Source organism: Mustela lutreola, chromosome 3 (genome assembly GCF_030435805.1).
Source record: "Mustela lutreola isolate mMusLut2 chromosome 3, mMusLut2.pri, whole genome shotgun sequence".
Lineage (NCBI taxonomy): Eukaryota > Metazoa > Chordata > Mammalia > Carnivora > Mustelidae > Mustela > Mustela lutreola.
The window spans coordinates 161,031,941-161,056,475 of record NC_081292.1 but is presented as its reverse complement, the minus strand read 5'-3'; the positions used below and the strand labels follow the sequence as shown (position 1 = coordinate 161,056,475).

Genomic DNA, 24,535 nt, shown 5'->3' with positions numbered 1-24,535 from the left:
GGCAGAGAGAGAGGGAGAGAGAGACTCCCAAGCAGACTCCCTGATGTGCACAGAACCTGATATAGGACCCAATCCAGGACCCTGAGATCATGGCCTGAGCTGAAATGAAGAGCTGGCTGCTTAAACTGAATGTGCCAGCCAGAGGCCCCTACAATATCTATTTTTAAACAGTAAGTGAAAATTACAGTGACAGATTGCTCATCACAGACAATGAAGGCTGGGAGACAATGGACTACTATCTTTAGAATAAGGAAGGAAAAGAACTTTCAGTCTGATGTTCTTTTATTTCAGCCTGATGTTTATTTATAACCAAATAAACGATATTTCAAGACGGGGGGGGGGAGGCAAATGAGACATTGCCAGATAATTTTGCCATTCACAAACTCTCATTGCAAGAAATAATAAAGAATGTTCTTTTGAAAAATGAAATGTAAATGTAGAAGAAAAAAAAGGGAATGCAAAAAGCAAATGAATTAGTAAGCGTACTAGTAAACCTAAGGATTGACCATGCTGGTAATATTGTTACTATTAAAGGTTAATGTGAATAGATAAAGAGGAGTTAAAATAATAAACAACATTAACATGGAAGGTAGGAAGAGAGATTTGAGTTCTAAGTTCTAAGTTCCTTGAAGGATGAGGAGAGAGAAAACAATTGACTTCTATTTTTTGTAACAGCCTTATGGAGCTATAACTAACCAACAATACATAGTTATAGTTGGTAATTTAATAGGTTTAACATAAGTTTATACCCATGAAACCAGCACAGTGATCAAGCTAATGTACATATCCCATCACCTCCAAAAGTGTGTGTGTGTGTGTGTGTGTGTGTTTTCACCATACAATGCTATTAAAATACCATCAACTATATTCTCTATAACTTTCATCCCCATGACTTACTCATTCTATAACTGGAAACTTGTACCTCCTACTCCCCTTCACCCATTTTATCCACCCCTATGTTTTAATTTTGTATATCAATCTTGTAAACTGAATCCTTGTTAAACTCACACATTAGTTTCAGTAACTATTTTATAAATTCTGTACGAATTTCTACACAGAAGTCATGTCATTTGTGAACAAAGACCGTTTGCTTCATTTTTTTCCCAAACTGGAAAACTTTTTGTTTGTTTTCTCTCTTGTTGCACTGGCTAGAACCTCCCATACAATGTTGAATTAAACATTATTCCTGCTTCATTTTTTTCCAAACTGGATAGTTTTTGTTTGTTTTCTCTCTTATTGTACTGGCTAGAACCTCCCATACAATGCTGAATTAAACATTGTTCCTGATTTTAGGAGAAAGCATTTATTCTCTTACCGTTAAGTATGATATTGGTAGTAGATTTTTTTGGTAGATGACTTTTATCAAGGAAGCTCCTTGATAAAAGCTGAGGGTTTTTATCTGGAATGGATGTTGGATTTTATCAAATACTTATTCTCTATCTTTTGAGATATCATGTGTTTTTCTGTCTCAGTCTGTTAAAATGTTGAATTATATTGATTGATTTTCAAATACTAAAACAATCTAGCATTACTGGAGTAAACCCCACTTGGTCATGATGTATTATTACTCAAATTTTGTTCAGAATTTTTATACCAACATTCAGGAGGAATGTTGACTATACTTTCCTTTCTTATAATGTCTTTGACCAGTTTTGGTATCAGGATAATGCTGGCCTTCAGAATAAGTTGGGAAATATTTATCCATTTTCAATTTTCTGGAATAGTTTAGGTAGAATTAGTATTCTCTCTTCTTTAAGTAATTGGGAAACTTCCTTCCTCCCTTTCTCTCTTTCTCCCTTTCTTCCTCCCTTCCTCCCTCCCCCTCTTTCTTTCTTTCTTCCTCTCTCTTTCTTGATTTTATTTATTTATATCAGAGAGAGAGAGAGTACAAGCAAGGGGAGTTGGAGGCAGAGGGAGAAGCAGGCTCCCCACTGAGCAAGGAGCCTGATGCAGGGCTCAAACCCAAGACACCGGAATCATGACCAGAGCCGAAGGCAGATATTTAACCCACTGAGCCACGCAGGTGCCCCAACTGGGGAAATTCCTAGTCAAGCTCCTTAGGCTTCTAGTTTTCTTTGTGGAAAGATTTTAAATATATATTCAGTTTTTTCATAGATATGACTGTTCTGGTTATTTATTTCATCTTGAATCAGTTTTGGTAGTTTGGGTCTTTAAAGGAATGAACATGTCCATTTCATCTACATGATTGAATTTATTGACATAAAGTTGTTCAAAACATTCTCTGATTATCCTTTTTAGTATGTGTAATCACATAGTGTTGTCTCCATGTTACTTGTGATATTGGTTATTTGTGTCTTCTTTTTTTTCCTGATGAATCTGACTAGCTAGTTCTTGACCTTCTCAAGAACTAGTTTTTAGTTTCTTCATTTTTTCTGTTATTTTTCCTGTTTTCTATTTCATTGACTTTTGCTCTTGTCTTTATTATTCCTTTCTTCCTCTTTGTTTTGTTTTCACTTGCTTCTTTTTTCTGGTTTCTTGAGGTAGAAGAAACTAAAGACACTAATTTGAGCCCTTTATTCTTTTCCTATATACACACTTGCTGGTCTAAATTTCTTTCTAAGTACTGTTTTGGCTGCGTACACAAAATTTTAATATATAGTGTTTTCTCTTTCATTCATAATTTTCATGTCATAATTTTCCCTTTAATCTTTTAATTGATCCATGGTTTTTCAGAAGTTTGTTATTTTTTCCTAAATATTTGAGGATTTTTCAGATATTTTTGTGTTCTTCTAATTTAATTTCATTGTAGCAAGACAACAAAATTTGTAATATTGGAATCTTTTAATACTTACTGATGATTTATTGAGAATTTTTATAGTCCAGAATAAGGTCAATCTGGTAAATGTGCCTTGTGCTTTTGAAAAGTTGTGTATTGTGTTATTGGGTGAAGTAGTTTATAAATATCAATTAGATCATGTTGTATTTTTTAAGTTTTCTACACCCTTACCGATTTCTGTCTACTTGTTTAAACAAATATTAAGAGAGGAGTATTTAACTATAACCATAATTGTGGATTTGTGTATTTCTCCCTGAAGTTCAGGTATTTTGAAGCACTGTTATTGGGTGTCATGTTCTATTGATGAGTTCAGTCATTTATTATTATAAAATGATCAGCTTTGAGTTTTTTTCCTCCCCTTACTAACGAGCACTCAACTGAGTACTGGAATGGGAACCTCTTCAGACATCGGGAGTTCTTACAGCTGTTTTTTCCTCCCCGTATCCTGTCCTGAGAATGCTGACCTTTTTGGGTTCACTGAACTCTCACGCCTTCTCAAGTCTGGGGCTCCAGTAGGCCCAGTCTGGGTCCTTCTCTGTGGACGGTGGTCCAGAAATTTCTCCAGGCAGTAAGCTGGGGAGATTGTAGGGTACGCTTCATTTATTCTTGATCTCTCAGGGATCCTTTTTCTTCACTGCCTCCCAGAGGAGGCAATCTTCTTTGTAAAACACCTGAAACAAGACTGTTACAGAGGAATTAATAGTTTCGGACCAAGATCATCTCTGAAACCCTGCACACACTCTGTCCTTTTTTCTACAACACATAACACTTCAGGGACATTGTTTAATGTATTTTATCTAGTATTTTATTACGTTCACATTCAGTCTGATCTCTATTACTCTATCTTGATCAGAAGCAGAAGTCTCGTTATGTTTCTACCTGTGAATGATAATTTTATAGAACTTTTTTTTTTTTAAGGCAGTGAAGGATACTGGTTTGGGAATCAAAATACCTAAGTCACTTGTTCTATAAATTAGAGAAAAATTATTTTGTTGAACTTTAAATCCCTTGTTGTATGGACAGGATGAAGTAAGATAAAGCAAGTAAAAGTATTTTGTAAAAAATGAAGGCAAATGTAAAGTATTATTCGAAAATATGAAATGTGTGAGGGAGGGATTAGAAGATGTTGCTGCCTACCCATTTCTTATCATATCCCTTTTACCTTTTATCTGAATCTTGATTCTATCAGCAAAGGAAATGTGTCCAGCCGCAGTTCTTCCCATAACAGGGAATGACTGTGTTACTCAGTTCTAGAAAACGAGGAATAACTGAAATCGCCCCTTCTCCATGATTTGCCCTGAATACATACTTGATTTGTGACACTCTAGCAGCTATTTTGTAAGTATGTGGAAAGATCAAGCCATCACATAGTTACTGGTCCTAGCCTTACTAAGTTGCTGAACCAACACTAGTATCCACCTTTCTCCAGATTTTTTGTTTAATGAGAAAATATACTATTGAATCCATTATTATTTGTGTTTAAAAATTGAATAAACTATGTTTAAGCTTTGTTTAAAATCAATAGCAGTATCTGGCTCATAGTTAGTGCTCAATAAATGTTTTAAATATAAATATGGTTAGATATATGAATCTTTCAGGACTCTTGTGGATGTAAATTGACATAAAGCAATCTTTCTCAAGTCTCAGATACTACAACTTCACAGTTTTGATTCAGGGTTGTAGATGGCTTTGCTCATCACAGGGGGCTTATCTCATTTCTTATAATTATACACACAAGAAGGAGACTCTTCTTAGGTTTGCACCGGTGCTCTTTTAAGAAGCTAAGTGAACTTAGTTGTAAAACACTTCCTTATGTTTAAAACTTGAGGAAATACCAAAGAAACTCAGCTGACTTTGTAGAAGTATTTGTTTTGAATGATGGAAGAGCTTCTTTGCAAGCAATTGCATTGTAATCGGGGAATTCCTGATCAAGCTATCCTTAGCATAGCTTGCAAATGCCAAGTACATGAAATAAAAAGTTCTAAAATTTCATTTCCATGGAAGTGAATGGAGAATTTTAACAGTTTATTTTTTGTCCACTTTTTGCAGCATCAACTATAATAAGTCATATGTATTAGTTATCAGAAAATGAAATTCATATTTGAAAACAATCACCTGATTTTAATTTTATGGGGAAGGTATAAGGGTGTTACAATTAAAGTGATGTCTTCTTCCTCCCTCTCCATACCCTACCCCAAACAAATATATTCCTGGGATTTTTGATAGAAATTCTTACAGAAGCCTAATAATGTAATGGAGTGTGTTATTTATTTATATACTAAATAACATTCATGAATAATAACCAAATATTAAAGATTGAAAACCTTGAAATGGCTGAGTTCTTTTAGGTCCTTGGCTCTTCTCAAAGTATGAGATTATGAGAGAGACTATATGTGATAAGATTTAGGGGGGGATAAGGTCCTCGTTACTGACAGAAATATGGCCAGAGGGAACCATAAATGTGTAATGAAAAAGGATTTCTCAACTGTGGAAAAGACCTCTAGCTTTTCTATCCTGACAGGCTGGGTGGGCTGATTTTGTGTCAATTAGAGCCAAAGTGTATGTCTAGAGATTGGAAAGAAAACAAATACATTTGTGGGTCAGAAGTGTCTCACTTGGGGGCACCTGCGTGGCTCAGTGGGTTAGAGCCTCTGCCTTCGGCCCAGGTCATGATCCCAGGGTCCTAGGATCGAGCCCTGTGTCGGGCTCTCTGCTCAGCAGGGAGTCTGCTTCCTTTCCTCTCTGCCTGACTCTCTGCCTACTTGTGATCTCTCTCTCTGTCAAATAAATAAATAAAATCTTAAAAAAAAAAAAAAAAGAAATGTCTCACTTGGTTTGAACTAACTGCTTTTCTTTCTCACTCATTTTCTCTAGTTGGGGTGTGTGTATATGTATCTATATCTGTTATTCTTTCTTTGATTGGCAATACACTGTTTACTTTGATACAGTGTAGTTTTGGAACACAGATTGCATTTATTTAGACTTTTATTTTGGATTTATTTATATTCTCTCCATTTTTTAAAAAGAAGACCAGAAATGGTTTATTTAATAGATCATACCCACACAATATGTCTCCGTGTGTGTATTTGCTTCAAAGGCTTTTGGTAAAACTCACTTGTCAATTCAACAAATAGTTATTGAACATCTTGGGGCTTATAAAGATAAAAGAAATGTGGCCCTTGATGTTTAGTCTTGTTAAGTTACCTTCTCCAGAAGCAGTTGCTTTTTAAAAGATGGTAACAACCCTGGTTTCATATCAGAATAACCTGGGGAGCTTGTTAAAAATACACCAGCCCATGCTCCAGCTCTTGGCTCAGGGAAATTCTGATAATAGGCAGGGCCCAAGGTGTGTAGAGTTTTAACAACAAGCTCCCCAAGTGAATTTGATACACAAAGCATGATTAAAGAAATTCTCTAAGCTAAGGAAGGATGACTTATGAGTTCAGTCACTAGTTAACCGGTGGATGCCCTTGAAAGTATGTGGCTAAAGTTGTTTATAAGATTGTTTCTACTTCTACTCTTTTAAAATGGGTAGTAATAGTCTGCAAAGCATCCCAGAGATAAGATTGGGCCCAGGCTTCTTTGTAAAATAGGGACTGTTATGGAGGAGTAAGGTAGCCTTCAGCCAAAGATCACCTCCAAAGCTTTCCCAAACACCCTGTCCTTCTTTCTATTTCACACGAAATATGCTTATTTGTGTACATTTTCTCCTTCACTAGATTGTGAAGTATTCCAGAGCAGAAGCAATCTTCTTTTTCTCCCATTAAGGCACCTGGTAACCCATACGTCATAGCTATCGACAGGTGTTTATTTTGAATTGAATCCTCATTCAGCTCCTGGAGTCCGACCATATATGCATACACTCACCGTGGATACTTATAAAAATCCATTAAAGCGTATATTTGCTTATAAAACATTTCAATCACACAAAAGAGTGTGTGATTCCTTACATAAGGAAGAAAGAACAGTAAAACAAGCACCCACGGACCCATTTCCCAGTTCATGAAATAGGACGTTGCCAGTACTTTTCAGGGGACCTGTTAAACTAGAGCCTTTTGAATGGTAACCAGCTTCTGAAACTTGAATCAGAATGCTTGCATTCGGTCACCGATTGGTTGGATCATTTACTTGTCAAGTGTGCCGAATTAAGTGTCAGAACCGACGTAGACGAGGTAGTGATTTCTCCTGTTGGACTTCGGGAGTTCTAAAGGGTCCCAGACCATGGCCTCTAAAGCGCACAGATTGCCTCTGAAGCTTGACCCAGGCTCCGTCCCGCCGAGAGGGCGTGGTTTCGGCGAGCGGACACTTTGGACAGAAACTACGCGTCCCGGCAGTCCACGGGGCGAGTGGGCGGAGCCTGGCCGGGGGCGGGGGCCGGGGGCCGGGCGAGGGGGGCATTGTGTCGGGAGCGCCGAGCTGCATTTGTCTGCTAGAGGTGCTCGCCGAACGAGCGTTGTGCTCGCCAGCCGCGGGGCTGGAAGTGTCAGCGGCGGCTGCGGCCCGGCGGAACACCGAGTTCGAGGAACCACGCGCCCGCTGGCCGCGATCGCAGGCAGGGGGCGGCGTGCCAGTGGAGCAACATGCAGAGAGGCGCCCGGCGCCCTGACGACCCCTCCCAAGGAAAAGAGGCCGGAACGGCTCTGGGGCGGCCGAGAGCATGAGGGAGGCCGGGGGGCGGCTCGGCGAGGAGCGCTGCTAGGGAGCGGTGCGCGCTGCACACTCGCCAGGGCGCAGCGGAGGGCGGGGAGCCGGGCAGGTCGCGCCAGCGGGCGGGAGCCGGCCGCCGGGAGCTGTTCTGATTTCCGACGCGAACGCGAGGGGCCCGGAGTAGCCCCCAGCCCCGGCGTGTAGCCAACATGGGCAACGCGGGGAGCATGGATTCGCAGCAGACCGATTTCAGGGCGCACAACGTGCCTTTGAAGCTGCCGATGCCCGAGCCAGGTGAACTGGAGGAGCGGTTTGCCATCGTGCTGGTGAGTGCGCGGCGGGGCCCCGGGGCTCCGGGCGGGGAGTCGCAGCTGACCCCCGCCCCCTCCTTTTCTCCCCGCGTCGGGAGCGAGCCTCCTGTCCCAAGGGGGGAGGCGCCCACCTTCCCCTTTGTGGCTTCCCCAGCCTCACTTTTCTCCGTTCGCCTCTAGCCCCCGTGCTCCGCCCTCTCGGGGTCCCGGGATGGGGCTGGGGGCTCGGGCCGGGCTGCCTGGCCGGCCCTGAGCCCATTGTCTGGCGGGAGAAGCACCTCGCAGCGCGTGTGCCCGGGAGGTGCGGCGTGGGCGTGAAGGAAAGGTGGCGCGGGCCGGGGAGAAGGGGGCGGCGAGCCGCTAAGGCTTTTTGTTTAAAAATACAATAAACCCCAAACCCGCAAATCCCGAGTCCCTGCGGACCAGCTGCCTCGCGGGGTCCGGGGCAGATGGTTGCATGCGGCCGGCAGCGAGCGGCGAGCGAAGGCGAACTTGGAGGCGGACCTAGCGGCTTGGCGGAGGGGAGCTCGCCCGAAAGGGAAAGATAAGCAGACCCGGGGTTGTGCGGCGCCCCGGTCCCTAAGCTGGGAGCGGGGCATCTGAAACCCAGGCGCGAGAGAAGCTTTGCCTCAGCTCGTTCCTTTCGGTCTTAAATCTTAAACCACAAGAATGTGCAGTTTTGCGGGGACGTGTTTCGAACTGTTCTGACATCAAGGGCGACCCCTTCCCTCCTCCAGCACGCACAGCCAAGTTCCCGGCTCCTTCCGAAATCTGCGATTAGCTTTTTAGCTTCCCAAATCCAAGACACCGAAGACTCATTTCTCTCCTTTCCTGCTGGGACTAAGTTTCTGAACCCCTCCCAGCTAGAGCTTGACAGTGTTGTGAGCTCAAGAGGGTGTGGCGGCCTCCCCCTCGACCCAGCGAGAGTCTGTCTGTATTGCAGCTGGTCCCCAGACTTCCGATTTTTAGTGACCCAGCCTCCTTCAAGGGATGTTGGGAGGGAAACGGGCAAGAGCCTATGCGTTCCTCTTCCTTACCCTTGTCCATCTACCTTTTCCTAGCTAGTTACTTCTAAACTCTAGGAGGCTAGGTGACGAGAGAAACTTGTGCTCAAGGCAGCCAGTTTTGTGTCTGCTGCAGGTTTTTGGTGTGTAACCTCCCAACTTTGAGTCTGAAGACGGACATTTAAAACTGCCTTTCTCCAGGCCTTTCTAAAGGGATAGTTTGAGAGGGGGCCCAGTGTTCTGGATGGCAGGTTAACTTCGTGCTCTTTGGAAGAACAGAGGCCACCAGCTTTTTTCAAGGCCCCGGAAAGTCTGGTGTAGCAGTGGGGGGATAGAGGAGGCTGCCTGTCTTGCTTTGCATTTTCTCTGATCTCCCACAGCTGCTCCCCACTGTTGTGCAAGATGGGACACACTGAAAGGAGAGGCATAGGCTTAATTACTTCTCAAGGCAGCCTGGGTGCGTACTTGACCTGTCTTCCCAGAGACCAACGTTTTTATTCAAAATCCTCTTTCTTCCAGACACATGGTTCTTACCTCCTAGATCTGGATTTTCTGTCTTTTCATCCTGTGATGTTGTGTTTGTGGGTGTACTTGAAATGGAAGGGCCAGTGACACAGGAAAACCTGATAACAATAATGCAATTGAGTTCTGCTAGATTGGGATAGCGGGTTTTGCATGAGCTTTTAGTTACTCTGCTGATTAATAACACATGATCTGAATTAATCTTTAGAAAAATGTTTCATCATTACCATGGTGGATTTGTGTTATTATGAAGTCTAGCAGTCACAGATTTAGTATGTAGACATTTATGATTCTACATCACAAGCTCGTTGGGGCAGTGGTTGGTTGTTGTGGTTTCTTCTGCTCTACTGTGTGTCATACACAATTACTGGATGTGTCCTTTTCTTAATTGTTTTTAATATTTTAAGCCTCTCAAAATAAACAAAAAACAAGAACAAAAAAATATCAGGCTGACCTTTTTTGAATAGAGAAAAAGCTTTTGGGAAAATTCTCAGCTTGGGGTCCCTCTTGTTAGTGATGCATTTGGACATTGATGTGGTGTTTACTGTAACTCTCCGTAGTCAGCTCCAGCTGCTTTTTGGAAACCTACAAGAGGAGTTGAAAGAAGCCCTCTTTCTGGGCTTAGGAGTGAAGGTGATTTCTCTTAAGGTCAGTTTTGGTTTTGTTTTTGTTTTTTTTCCGGAGTTGCACACGTGATGGTCTCAACCATGCTTTTCTTCATGAATTGCTTAAGAAATGAACTCAAACCGTTTAAATCTGGAGATCAAGCTAGAAGGACAAATTTTAGGTGGCAAGTTTTAAAGTATATATGTAGAGAAATTCTTTACCCTGGGGCAAAGGGAATCATGTTGGCATTATTGATGCTAGCTTTATTTTCATCTATAATAAGGATCATATATATTTTTTGGGAGGAAAACCAGATAGTAGAACTGTGCAGGAAAGTGTACAGGCACCTCATTGTGAGTATGGCTTACATCAATAATTAATGAGACATTTCAGGCGTGGAAAAGCATTCCATCCTCAAGCTCCAGAATATTTAAAGCATTGGGGAAGAGTAAATAAAAATTATAATGACAGAAGTCCATCTATTTCTGAAAACTCTCGAGACCAGACCTACTCAGTGACTATCCCCCTACCCCTTCATCAATCTAAATGAGTTAAATGGTATAAATCTAAAAAATTAATTTGTATGAATGGAAAGGAGAGAGTCAAAGATTGCAGCATTAAGATCAGTGGAAGGGTAAATTGTAAAAAGTAATGATTTTTTTAATAGGAAAACTTTTTTTAAAGATTTTATTTATTGGGACACCTGGGTGGCTCAGTTGGTTGGGCAGCTGCCTTCGGCTCAGGTCATGATCCCAGCGTCCTGGGACCGAGTCCCACATCAGGCTCCTTGCTCGGCAGGGAGCCCTCTTCTCCCTCTGACTCTGCCTGCCACTCTGTCTGCCTGTGCTTGCGTTCTCTCTCTCTGACAAATATATAAAATCTAAAAAAAAAAAAAAAAAACAAAAACCTAAAAAAAAAAGATTTTATTTACTTGACAGAGAGATCATAAGTAGTCAGAGAGGCAGACAGAGAGGGAGGAGGAAGCAGGCTCCCCGCTGAGCAGAGATCCTGATGAGGGGCTCCATCCCAGGACCCTGAGACCATGACTGGAGCCGAAGGCAGAGGCTTTAACCCACTGAGCCACCCAGGTGCCCCAGGAAAATGTTTTTTAAAATAGACTTAAATTACTGAACTTCTGCAGTTAAAGACTAGTACAAATTGTTTCTAAATCTTAGGAGATTAATTTTCCTAAGGAGAGTCTCCTTCTTAAACTTGTCTTCTGTATTGCTATAGTAGTTATAAAACACATGTATGCCAAAGTACTACTGACTCCTTGTATACATTTAGCTATTTGCATCCTTGTAGCTACCTTCAAGCTGTAAGGTGATACGCCTTTGTGCACTTGGTGTGTGATATTTTTGTTACGCTGTTTGATGAAAGTCTTTCATAAATTATAAATTTACTCATCTGGTTTTATTCCTTTAGGATGAATACATGTCACATATTTCTAGTGACATTGGCATGTGTTTATTTTTGGGAGTCCTACACTTTTTTTTTTTTTTTTTAAGATTTTACTTATTTGTCAGAGAGAAAGAGCATGTGTGCACACATGCACAAACACGGGGAGCCGCAGGCAGAGAGAGAAGCAGACTTGCCACTGAGCCAGGATCCTGATATGGGACTCGATCCCAGGACCCTGGGATCATGACCTGAGCCAAAGGCAGCTACTTAACCGACTGAGCCACCCAGGAGTCCCTGGGGTCCTACACATTTATAATAAAATATCCCAATGGCTCTCTGTTGCATTAAACATTACCTGAACATTGGGAATACACATACTCATGTGCACACACTCTTGTGTCCTTTATTTTCAAAGATGATGCTATGAAGTTTATTTTGGGGTGGGGTGAACCGATGACAGTGTCTGTCCGAGAATACCTCTTTCTATGTTGGATCATCCATGCTGTTCACTAATTTTTGGCTTGAAGTCATAGTCTGCAGCTAAAATGTAAGTCCCCCAGTGCCTTTGTCAAGGATTCTTTCTTGGAATGTCGGAGGAAAGGATACTTTTAAGCCCTCTATCTTAGCTGGTGTATCTCTGTGTGATCTCAGATATCAGGCTGCTCTGCAAACAGAATCAAGACCAATTAGAAAGTGATGGTGTAGGGCAGTATTATCATATGTTTGATACTGGGAACTACATTGGTGTGTGATTAATTGGAGTCAATTTCTTTCCAGCCCCACCCCCCCTTCTTGCCCTGAGGGGTGAATGTAGTCATTCTGCTTTAGGAAGAAGTGAAACATTTTGAGTACCTGCTATGAGCATACCCTATGCTTACAAATTCATGTAATCCTCACATGAATTCTAGGAGATAAAATGAGCTAAGTTGCCTAAACTCCTACAGTTATTGAATAACTGATCTAGAATTTTTCACCCAGATTTGGATCTCTGAATCTCCCCTCTGCCCCCTCACCCTATGTTTTATTACACTTCTGGGGCCCTTGAACTAGGAAGGAAAAAAAACCTGCTTAGAGCTAGCAGGAAAATCATCTAAAAAAAAAAAAATCTCTAAATCTGATAAGTGCCAGTTTCAGACTGTATAAAATTGGCAAAAATGTCTTACAAGTGACTGCTGTGAGGTGCCCGTGATGTTTCACATTCAAAGTCAAACATTAGGGCATTTTCACTAGGCTGTTCCATTTCTCAAACACGGTATGGGTGATGGGGTCCAAGGGTGCACTTCGGTTTTTTCTATCAAGGTAGCTTTGACCCACCTTGGTTGGGAATTTAGGATTTCCAAAATCAGAGGAAAGAAAGAAACAATCTGTCAGTGCAATGCATGTACCCCAAATGTAATTACTTGTGAAAGGACAAGGAAAGTCAAGTTTGAACATTTATTTCCCTCTGCAAGGTGGTGTTCCCTTTTAACCACTTCCAAGGAGAACTCTTGCCATGAAGTCTGCTGAGCAGATGGATGGCTGAGGGAGCGCTTCAGTCGTCGTCAGATGCTCCCTGACTTTCCTCACATCCTTTCTCTTGTTCGGGAAAGGTGGTAGAGAAGGGGAGGGGGTGGCGTGTTGGGACTTTGAGCCATTACAATCTCATCCTAGGTCCTAAACCTCTGAGCTCCTTTATTTCACCAATCTTCGGATTATATGCTTATTATTGGGGTGCATTCCACCCCCCCCCCCCCATAATGCCAGTACCTTAGGATATCTAGTATAGAAGCTGATCAAAGGCTGTTATCTAAATGTGTTTGGCTACTGTGAGAGACTGGCAGAAACACAAACAGATGGGTTTTGGGAAGGAAAGGTATGCATGCTCTCACATCCTTAGGTGATACGAATTACTTTTGCTTGTGTCCTCTCGCTTAGCAAATAGCGCTGGCCTGGGAGGCAGGAAACCTAGTTTCTAGAATCCTATCTCCTGCACCAGGTTGAGCAAGTGAAACGTTTTCCTCTGGTGCTTGATTTTTCTTCCCCAGTAAACTGAAATACAACTTGACACAACTGTTAAAGATAGTGAAGAGTTTTTTTTTTTTTTTTTTTAAGATCCTAGCGCTTGAGAGTGTAAGATTTCCAGAACATACCGCCCTGTGATCCATTAGCTGACTTTGCATTTTGAAGAGCTTTGTGCAGGAACTTGTGTAGGTGTATTCTGTGTGGTCTAGAGAATACAATTTCCAGGGTCAGTGACAAAAAGTCACATAAGCTTTAGGAAAAGTATTTTAACATTTAGCATCGTCAGTGAGGTGAGGAGTGCGCTCTCCGTTAGAGCTGCTCACACAGAAGTCGGACGAGGAATACTGGCGACTGGAGGTTCTTTGCAAACCCAAGACTTGGCTGGTGCTTTACTGGCCTGCATGGTGCCCTCCTTGAGGTGAGCCTGCCACGTGCAGGTCTGGACCTAGAATCCTAGCACCTGAGAGTAGGGAAGGATTCCCCTGTAGTTTTCTCCTGGGCTCAAGAAGAAAATAAGTGTAGGCTTGTGTTTTCCTGGAGATTTATTTGACTTTATAAAAACTGTTGCTTGAAGGCCTTGGTCTTAAAGAAGTGTGCTCTTTTTTATCCCCCCTGCTTCGGGCTTGGGGTCAACGGATAAAGTGTGGTGGGCTTCCTTATGTTTAAGCAAGTGATAGGTGCCATGTAAGTGGCTGACAGAAGAAGCACTGATTCTGGGTGGTCTTCTCTACTTTGCAAGAGGGTGCTGGGAGCTGGAAGTCTCTTATGGACAAAGCAGTGAATCCTTAGACAAGAACAGATTGAATTGCTTAGGAGGGAGGGTGAGTTACAAGCTGGCTCTTCTCTCAAATAGGGCCATGCCTGGGGGGCTCAGTCAGGTAAGCCTCTGCCTTCAGCGCAGGTCATGATCCCAGAATCCCGGGCTCGAGTCCCGCATCGGGCTCCCTGCTAGGCAGGGAGTTGGCATCTCTTTCTCCCTTCTGCTCTTCATCTATCAAAAAAATAAATAAATAAATAAATAAAATCTTGAAAGAAAAAAAAAAAACAAACAGTGGTGCATGTTTCCTTCCTTCCCCCAAACCCCAGGACTGTGTCCCCTGGGTTTGGGGTCATGGTCTCTGTAGAAGGGCTTCATACACCTTGTCAGCTCTCACCTGCTTGAATCCTGTGGGCAGCAGTAACCCCTCTCACCTCTTTGCTCCTGTCTGCTCACGCTGCCGGTGATCTTCCTCTTCCCAGTTGCTCTATCCCCTTTTCCAGAAGCCTCTCTTTCAGTGTAACACTAAGGAGTATGCAGTTTCCGTTGGCTGTGACTTGGCAGCAGTGTCGAGGGAGGAGGGGAGGCCCGAGAGCTGTGATTGAGCTAGTCCGCAGATGTTGGGCCAGAAGGGCTGGGAGTCCCTACCTGAGGCAGAACGGTGTTTGTTGTGGACAGTAGAAGTGTATGCTCTGCTTGTTGTCTTAAAAAAACACGCAACAAAGATCCTGACCAGTAGATACATAGATATCCACCTCGCCACAGACTTTTTTGGTTCTAGGACACACCAGAGGTGTTCCTCCAGTCAGATTTCTGGTGTTCTTGGGCAGCTGGTAACTGACTTCAGTGACTGAATTCACACAGAACCTTAGTCCACGTTTTTCTTTGAAGAGCTGCTGTTAGCCCTTCTATCCCTTGCCCCAGAAGCTGACATGCTGAGGTAATCTCTCTTGACTGAGTTCTGTGTGGTAAGATAGCTCTCCTGCCTGGCCTATACTAAAAACTCGTTGGCCTTTGGAAAGGTGTCGGATCTTTTACATTTTTGGCTCTGTGCCTGGTGTTGGGCCCTGAGATTTGACTGGTACCTGCAGGGCCTGCCTTGAAGAGAGGGATTTGTTCATGAACCTGACTTCTTCCCCTTGTTTTTCTTTTTCTTTTCCCATGGGAGTTTGGCTGAACACTTCATTTCAGGCAGGATGGTAAAGGGATTGACAAACTGAAACAGTCGTCCTCAAACTTGGTGCCATCGGCCTCACCTGGGAGCCTCAAAAAAATATAGACTCTTGGGTTGGTGAATACGGTAGAGTAGGAAAAGAATTGTGTAAAAGGTACCAAAAATTGTAGGGAAATTAGTCAAAGTGGAGAAGAGGTGAAAAACCAAACTCTTGGGCGCCTGGGTGGCTCAGTCGGTTAAGCCACTGCCTTCGGCTCAGGTCATGTTCTCAGGGTCCTGGGATCGAGTCCCGCGTAGGGCTCTCTGCTCAGCAGGGAGCCTGCTTCCTCCTCTCTCTCTCTGCCTGCCTCTCTGTCTACTTGTGATCTCTGTCTGTCAAATAAATAAATAAAATCTTTAAAACAAAACAAAACAAACTCTTAAAGATGTCTGCTGCAGTCAAAAGCACCAAGATGAGAAATATGGAAAAATGGATCAAAGCCTGTTGAATGTTAGACATATTAACTAAGAAATGATCATCGTATAATCATAATGAAAATCTGCAGAGAAGGTTCTACAGCTCCAGAGTGAACAGTGACCCCAAGGTGTACTTCTGGAGTAGAAAAATCAATAAATCAATTGTATTTTTGTTTAGGCCTCTATTCTCAAGCCTAATTGTTTGTTGGTTCAATGCAGGCCTTTTGCTTTGATCTCTGGTTTTACCACTTACAAAGACTTGATGAGCTTGGCTTCCCGGAGTGAAATTCAAATACACTTGTGAAATGTAAACAACATTCATTTATTAAGAATCCTATAATCAGGGCAAATTGGCATGCTTATATAAGCAATTAGCTTTGAGAATAGAAAGATAAATAGGATGGTAGGTCAAGAATGAGCCGATTGTTCTCAATGCAAGAGTCTAGTTATTCCTTTAGCAAGCAGTTATAAGCAAATAGACATTCCTCTTATTCATAATCTTTAGCATTTGTGGTTTGGGATTTGAGGACCGCATATGTGGTTTCTTGAATTGAGAGGATAGGAGCAATTAATGTCTCATTTTCGTCTAGAAATAAAAATAAATCTTGCAAGGAAATGTAGGTAGTCGAGTTTATGACCGGATAAAACTTTGTAGTATTGTAGTAACTAGGAACAGGACAAGAGAAGGTTTGGATTTATACAGGAAGAGTAAAGGATATATATATTTTTAAAGATTTTTTATTTATTTATCAGAGAGGGGGGGGGGAGAGCGAGCACAGGCAGACAGAATGGCAGGCAGAGGCAGAGGGAGAAGCAGGCTCCTCGCCGAGCAAGGAGCCCGATGTGGGACTCGATCCCAGGACGCTGGGATCATGACCTGAGCCGAAGGCAGCTGCTTAACCAACTGAACCACCCAGGCGTCCCGGAAGAGTAAAGAATATTAATGGAGTTTTAATTTTATTTTGGTGGGATAGGTAAAGATGATGACTGCTTCATAGTGGGAGAAAGATTGAAAATAAGCTCATCTACCTTTAGGAATTTATTATTATTATTTTTAATGTTGAGGGAAGTAGTAGGAAAACTAATAGAAGTTGGTAGAACACCATTTTGTTTCATGACAGCATTGCTCAGTGAGGTCTGGACTGCCCTGTGTTATCTTCAGGAAAGCTGGGGAGACCCCATGCAAAGGTGGTGAATCAGGTGAGTAGTTCTGTGGGTTAGTTTCACTTCTGGCCCCTTAAGTACCCAGGATGGTCGGCCTTCGTGGTTTTTCTGAGGAAATGCTCTCTTAGTGATAGTGTGCTGTCTTGACTAATTGGGATTCGTTACCCATGGGGACTTCTGCCTGGTGAACCTGGGAGGCCAATTCAGTCCAAATGCTTTGGGACCAGGATGTTACACACTTGGAATTGGGAGTCCCCAGGCCTTATCACAAAATCATCATTCCCTTGCTGACTAATCAGGCCATCCCTTCATAAACCGGGAGGGAATGTTTCAGGCTGTGTGGCCTTCTGGGTCTGTGGAAGCATTCAGCTTGCCAGGGTGCAGCCTCTCCAAAGGTCCTTCACACTCAGAGTTTTGAGTCTCATAATCGCTGGCTTTTTGGAAAGCATTTGTTTGGTTTAGAAATCTCCGGATCATCTGTGAATTTACCAGTTCCCAATCCTCATTGAATGGAGTCCTTCACTAACATTAGACAGCAATATTTTTGTTATTTCACCAGTAATTATCAGAAATGCCAGTGGTTTCCTCTAAATTTTCTGTGGGTAATGGAGAAATGGAAAAACATCTTTTGGTTGTTCTTGAGGATTGTAGCTCCTAACCGTCCCTCAGAAAATCTTCCTATTGAAGAATAATAGACAAACAGAAATGGGTCCGGAGCATTAAGTGTACAGACTGATGGATTTTCTCAACCTGAACATGCTGTTGGAATCCCTGGATCAGGAATCGGAGTCTCTTTCCCTGTTTTTCCTTCATATGTGGTTCACCTTGGCTCCTTGCCACCCTGGCCACAGTCACTCACCTGAATGAACTTTCCAAGTGGTCAGACTTAACGTGGAAGAAAGTAGACCACAGGATCGTGCCTTGTGGTCTTACTTTAAGTGACTCTAACCAGAAGGTTTCCACTGTTTCCTTTGAGAGATTTCCTCCGTCCAAGGAGGCCTGACCATTAGGAAATATTGATATTGTGGTATCTTCCGGCTGCTTTTAGATACTTCCTCATTGATAACCCTAATGGGATCATGTGTGTGTGTGTGTATAGCGCCTGTTTTTCATAATACTGAGAAGACGACATTTTGATTTGTATTCCTAGAGTAAAGCATGAATGGGGAGCATTTGCAATTTGGGCTTCACTACTTGGAATTCTGCCCTTGCAGATACAAATTATGTTAATTCACTCACAAGCCTAAGTTCTGGCCTTTAGCTTTTGCCATCTATCTTGATGATTCTTTCGAAGTATTAAAAGGCATAAGATGATGGATTTCATCCTTTGGCTCCATTTTCCCATCAGAACCCTATCCCGTTATTCCAGACATCAGTCCAACTGGAGAGGCTCTTTGGCTCTGTTTGTGGTTAGGGGCTCCCCTCCGTGTTCTCCTGCCTTCCGTCTCCCTCCCAGCCTTCTCATCGAAGCCATCCACAGTCTGGCCAGACCCCTCTCCTCTTCTGGTTCCTTGCTTGATCCCTGTCCTCAGAACTTTCCCTCTATTACACCTTGGCTTGCAGTGACTCTCCTGCATGTCAGGGACTCCCTTGGCTCCTCATTTACTGAGATCCTACCCAGCTTTTGAGGCTCTTCTGAAATCCTGCCTCTTCTCTGTGTCCCTGTAGGCCAGCATCAGCTTGGGGGAGGTGGGAAAAACAACTGTCCTCTTTTTGATCTTTTTATTGTAGGAATAGTATGAATTATTTCTCTTGCTCATCAGGCCCTTGATTAAATACCATGTTGTATGAGGTGTGACTGTAAAATAAAGGGAGGCTTTTATGTGGCGCTTTGCAGCCACTCATTACACTCTCTGCGATCGTTTACGTCTGTTTTATTGGCCAGTTCACATCATGCGCTCCTGGAAGACCAGGACCACGTCTTACAGGCCCTGGTGCTTTTCCTTCTCTAGCACAGCGCTTGGCCCTGGGGAAGAGTGTCAGCAGTTACTGACTTGATTAGAGAAGGACAGGGCACCATAGGATGCGGGCTGAAACAGGACAGGAACTGAGTAGCTGACCACACTGGGCTTGACTGTTAATTGCATATAACTTGCCAGTTGTGTTGAAAGGACACTTTGTAACAGATTCTTGCTCATCCTGGTATTCCCGGTATCACTTGTGTGTAGTAGGTGCCCGGGATTACTGGGAGTTCAGAGAGAGTAAGTTGGTATCATGCCTCACTTGGCTCCTTTGGGAAAACTGGTGAATTAGGAGAAGAGGGCAGTGAAATGGCCAAGAAAATCAGTGGTTTTTCACTGTCAGTAAGCCAGATCAGTGTGTCATGATGTACTGTCATCAAGTTAGTAGCCCTGTCGTGTAGGGCTTTCTTCCAGTAGGATGTCCCTTATGTTGTATTTGGAATCAGGCAAGTTTAAGGGAGCAACATTCCGAATATGGGCATCTTGGAGCTTTGCTATTTGCAAAGTGCTTTCAAATGAACTTTTGTGATTCTAAGTGTTTTTTTTTTTTTTTTTAAAGATTTTATTTATTTGATGAGAGAGCGAGAGAGGGAGTATAAGCAGTGGGAGGGGAGAAGCAGGCTCCCCACAGAGCAGGGAGCCCAATGTGGGGCTCCATCCCAGGACCCTGGGATCATGACCCGAGCTGAAGGCAAATGCTTAACGACTGAGCCACCCAGGTGCCCCACTCCCAGAGGTGTTTCTTGGCAGTGGTTTTGTGCGGTCACCACCCTGCTGCTCCTTAAAATCAGATGATTTCTAAAAGTGGTCACTGCAGTATTGTCACTGTTCCAGACCCGTGGGACCTAACAGTTTGAGAATGGACTATTTGATTAGCATGAACAGATAGATCCCTTGTAAGTAAAGACCCTCTGAAGCCTGGTACTTGCAATGGCCGATTTCATCTGCTTGAAGCTAGATCTGGGTCAGGCAAGGAATGGAGAGGTGTGTTTTTCGTTTTTGTCTTGTGTTTTTGTTTCTGTTGTCATTGTTTTTGCTTGCTCCTAGCTTGTTGGATTTTTTTTTCTTGATCTTATTTATCTTTTAATTTTAAGGACATCTAGGAGGTTTTTTTGATTCTGAAGTTAAAAATACAAGAAAAGTCGTATAGAGCTAAAATTATCCCTGAAATTTCTAATTTGCCGTGAAGGTACAGCGCGTACAGTGCTGGGTGTACAACTGTAGGAAAAAATTCCTATACATGTTCAAGCTGGAGAATCTCTGAGCTTGACTGAGGAAGAAGCTGCAGAAGAAAAGCTTCCGTGCAGATGCCTGGGCATTCAGGCCATTCTGCCTTTAACTCTCGAACCTCTGGCCGTGACTGAAGGATGGGGGGGGAGGATTCCAACATCTTGCTTTCCTGTGGGTTTACTCCGTTCATATCACAGGGAGCCTTTAGATCCATATCAGTGAATGTGTTTCTTGTGTGTGTGAATTTGTTTCCTAGAATTGTAAGGCAGCCCTCAAGTTAAAGGTGGGTTTGGTGCAGGTATAGCAGCAAAAACAAGGTAGGGTCCCTCTTGGGCATTTCTTTAATCGCTTTAAAAACATGAAAAGGTAGCTCAGGAGCCCCGGAGGGTGGTGTCACCCCTGCTTTGTCTGAGAAACTCAGTGGAGTTAAGGGACTTGCCTGAGGACATACATTTCTAGAAGGCATTGAAGCTGAAAGTCAACCTCGTTGGCCCTACAGCGGGGCCTAACATACTGTTTTGATTCCCAATTATAAACATAGGATATAAATATGATAAATAGAAATGTAATGGTTCCAAGTAAATTGAAAGCCCTGTGAGGGTAAGTTCAATATCTTTTTAGCCTGTATTAATTTTGTTGGTATCTGCTCAGAACCAACAGTAACTATATATATCCTTCTAAAAAAAAATTTTTTTTTAAAGATAAAATAAGACCGGATGAATAAGCCACTGTCCACTGTTGAAATAGTAAAGGCCAAGTAAGCTTGTGATCAAATTGGCTTTTTTCTAGTAACAGTTGTCCTCTGAAGGCTTTTTGAAGGCTGTCTTTCAGACAACTGTCTCTGAACCTTTCTTTTTTTTAATGTCCCTAGTAAAATGGCTGTGTTGTTACAGCTTGAAGGCTGTGTAGTAAGCCTTTTGATCAGCCCCCAGTGATAACCCACAGACTTGGGCTTCCTTGTGTTGGGGACAACCATTATTACCTTTTGTTAATTAGTAAGCATGATGCCAGGGCTTGCTTATTTTTAATATGCAGATTTCATATAATCCCATTCATTCACCAAATTGTTTGCTCCACGCCAGGCACTGTGTAGATGCTGGGATGCAAAATGAAAAAAACATCATCTCTTCCTTTGTAGAGTTGGCTGCATAGTGGGGAAGATAGATGTGAAAATGAAAATAATAGAGGACTTGTAAAGGTGTTTATCATATACACGTGTGCTATAATAGATAATGTGCTATATAAGGGTAAAGTCTTAGAACGTTTTAGATAAACTGATGAGTCTGAACAAGTTTATGAGTATGGCTGAAAGCTGTAATTCATGAAGTATAGGCAAAATGAATTCTGCTCTGTGCCTGAATGCTTAAAGATTCAATAGGTGTGACTGTAAGTGTGCTTGTGCAAATCGCTTGGAAGAATCTAGTAGAAAGTACTCATTCCCAAGGGACGACATTTCAGGTTGTAGAAGATTCTGCCCTGAAGAGCAGTGGACTGTGAGGTTTGCTCTTGTAGGCTGCACGCACCAGAAGCCGAGCCAGGTGCTGTACTCACTGGCCTAGAATGCTTGCCGTCTTACCTAACGCTTTTCACAGGAAGAGATGGCATTGGATCATTCAGACCTGGAACGGGCATTTAACTGAACTGTTTCTGAATGCTTGTTTCTTGAGTATAGTCTTTATTTATTTGATAGACAGAGATCACAAGTTGGTAGAGAGGCGGGCAGAGAGAGGGGGGAGAAGCGGGCTCTCTGTTGCGGGGTTCAATCCTAGGACCCGGGGATCATGACCTGAGCGAAGGCAGAGGCTTTAACCCACTGAGCCACCTAGGCACCCCTTGAGTACAGTCTTTGGAAGGACACTGGAGTTTGATTCAGGATTTTGCTGCTTGCTGGTTGTGGTCTTTCTAAGTCTGTAGCCATGCCCATTGGATGAGTTCAAGGGCTCCCTGTTCCGGCTGTTGTGGATATTAAATGATACTGCTTAGTACAGTCAAGTTGTGACATTCCGTAAGCACTTCACATAAAGTGGTGGTTCTGATTATTCTGCACCTCTTCTATTTCACATCATTAAAGCACCGACTTTAGGGGCTAGGGTTTGGACTCTAATGGGGCTTTAGTTACAGCATCATCAAGTTCAAATGGAAACAGCACCCAGAATTGAACTGATGGTGGCTTGTGCTTGCTACACTCACCCTATGATTGTGCTTACTGATTTTTTTTTTTTTTTAATGTTTCCTATCCATTATGTGTACCTTCTAATTGGATATTTTATCTTGATCCCTGGCCCCTCTATATTTTGTGTTATCTGGAAAGAAAGGAGTCTGATATTTCAGTTGTTAACCTTAAAAATAAAGCAGCAGTCATTTTGCCAGCAAAAAATGGGTTTATTTGGGAATTGAAAACTACCATTTGGGACATAAAAGCTACAGCAAAACCATAGGAAAGTCCAACAAGCAAAGGAGAGGAACACTATTTTATGGAGAAGGGGGAAATCCTGTGGGGTTGTTTTGAATGTCCGTCCCATTGGAGAAAAGCAGGAGTTCAAGGTGATGACGGTTTGTCATTGGCTGAGTTGTCGAGATGGTTGATTTGTTGGAGGAGATACAGTGTACACTTTTTCCTGTTGGGTCCTGTAGTTGATTCTTTCCTGTAGTTGATTCTTTCCTGTTGACAGCTTTTCTGTTGAGGTCTGTGAGTGGCAGTCTTTCTGTAATTGATGTGGAATGGTACCTTTCGAGAGCTCCCCTTTCTGGCCCCTCAATTCCACCGTAGCGAGGTTTCCCTTCATCTGTTCTTAAGCGCGGCATTGGACTCTTCCATTTCAGAGCCTAATGGAAGTGTTAGCATTTTCATAATTGGAGCAGACAACCACCATGCAGTGGACCACTTGACCAGTAAGCAGCTAGTTCACATGAGAAAATTCATTCAAGGTCATGACCATCTGGGCTCTGAAGAAACTGCTGTTGAAGTTTTGTTTGGCTCCAGCTCCATTCTGGGACGGATGGAGTCATTTGGATTTTATTCTGAATTCTCATAATGGCAAAAAAAGGATTTGTGTAACTTGTGTATCAATGGCCTTCTGTCATATCTGATTGAGATATAAGCATTGTTTAATAAAAGCTTCGTCCTTGTTTCAAATCAAGAATACTACTGCTACCTCATTTCATCTAGGAAACAAAGTAATGAAGTCATTATAGTTTGAATTCCCCCAATTACCCCCGCCCCACGTTTTCTAGAAGGTTCATTGGTTTATTGGGTTGCATCCTACACAGTCAGTCTTGCTGAATCCAAGTGGAGCTTATGAAATAGGCCCGTTGCCAATCAGATCAATATATTATCACCATCTAGAAGTGAGAGCCTATTTTTTTAAAAAAAAAGATTTTATTTGAGAGTGAGAGAGCATGAGGGGATGAGTGGCAGAGGGAGAAGCCAACCTCTCACTGAGCAGGGAGCCTGATGTGGGGCTTGATCCCAAGACCCCAAGATCGTGACCTGAGCTGAAGGCAGATGCTTAACTGACTGAGCCATCCAGGCATCCCAAGAGCCTGCCTTTTCTAAAGATACTTTCTACATTCTCTTTCTTTCTCACTTTCCAGTGAGGAAAATTGTTCCTTTTTCTCTCAGCTGATAAATGTCACTTTTGCCCTAAATTTTAACTTTCAAAAGTTAGATAAAAGAATGTTTGATAGAACTGTCAGACTAGTGTGAAATAAAATTCTCTCTGTTCTCAGACCCTCGAGGGTCTTTAAATGTCATTGGCTGAGGCTGTGTGCCTGCTTTTCTTGGTGTCCCATTTCCATATCAAATAGCTGTAATTTTTGGATTTTAGTAATGAAGGTATGAACTCAATCTGTCAGGGTTCTTGTGCCGTATATTGTAGCCCTTAGCTTAGAATTGCATGAAAGGAAGTAATAATCCAACTCTGAGAAGGTCCAGATGAAAAGGATTATAACATGGTACAAAAATATTAGCATGCCTGGCCCAGCCATGTGGTTCATTCCTTTCCGAGTATCCATTTTTGACAGCTTTTTTGAATCACACATCAATCACAGCATTGGTATTTTTGGCGAGGTGGTAAACCTTATCCTAATTCTTGTGATCATAACTGCCAAAAATGAACAAAGAAGAGACTTGCAAATGAAACATCACAGCCTCACACACCCTGAAGTTTCTTCTTGAGCAGAAACAGAATCAGGAGTTATTTGATGTCCTTTTCATTGCCCCAAGAATGCCACTGCTTTATTCCAGGGGAAAATAAGACCCTGGTGGGTGATACCCAGCCTTTGGTTATAGGAACTCTTTTTTTTTTTTTTTTTAATTGAGCTTTGGTTCAGATGATTATTAGTTTTTTAAAATTTTATTTATTTATCAGAGAGAGAAGGTGCGCACACACAAGCAGGCAGAGTGGTAGGCAGAGGCAGAGAGAGAAGCAGGCTCGTGGCCGAGCAAGGAGCCTGATGCGGGACTCGATCCCAGCACCCTGGGATCACGACCTGAGCCGAAGGC

The 24,535-nt window shown here is 42.7% G+C and overlaps 1 protein-coding gene across 5 annotated transcripts in view; it reads left to right on the top strand.

The window, feature by feature from the left end:
• Nucleotides 1-7,188: 7,188 nt before the first annotated feature.
• The window catches only part of FMNL2 (formin like 2), a 321,014-nt gene continuing 303,667 nt past the window's right edge, over nt 7,189-24,535 (top strand). For all 5 annotated transcript variants that reach the window (XM_059167316.1, XM_059167319.1, XM_059167317.1 and 2 more), the window contains exon 1: nt 7,189-7,770. In XM_059167316.1, coding sequence (XP_059023299.1) covers nt 7,654-7,770 — 117 coding nt within the window. In that variant the 5' untranslated portion in view covers nt 7,189-7,653. The remainder of the gene's footprint in view (nt 7,771-24,535) is intronic.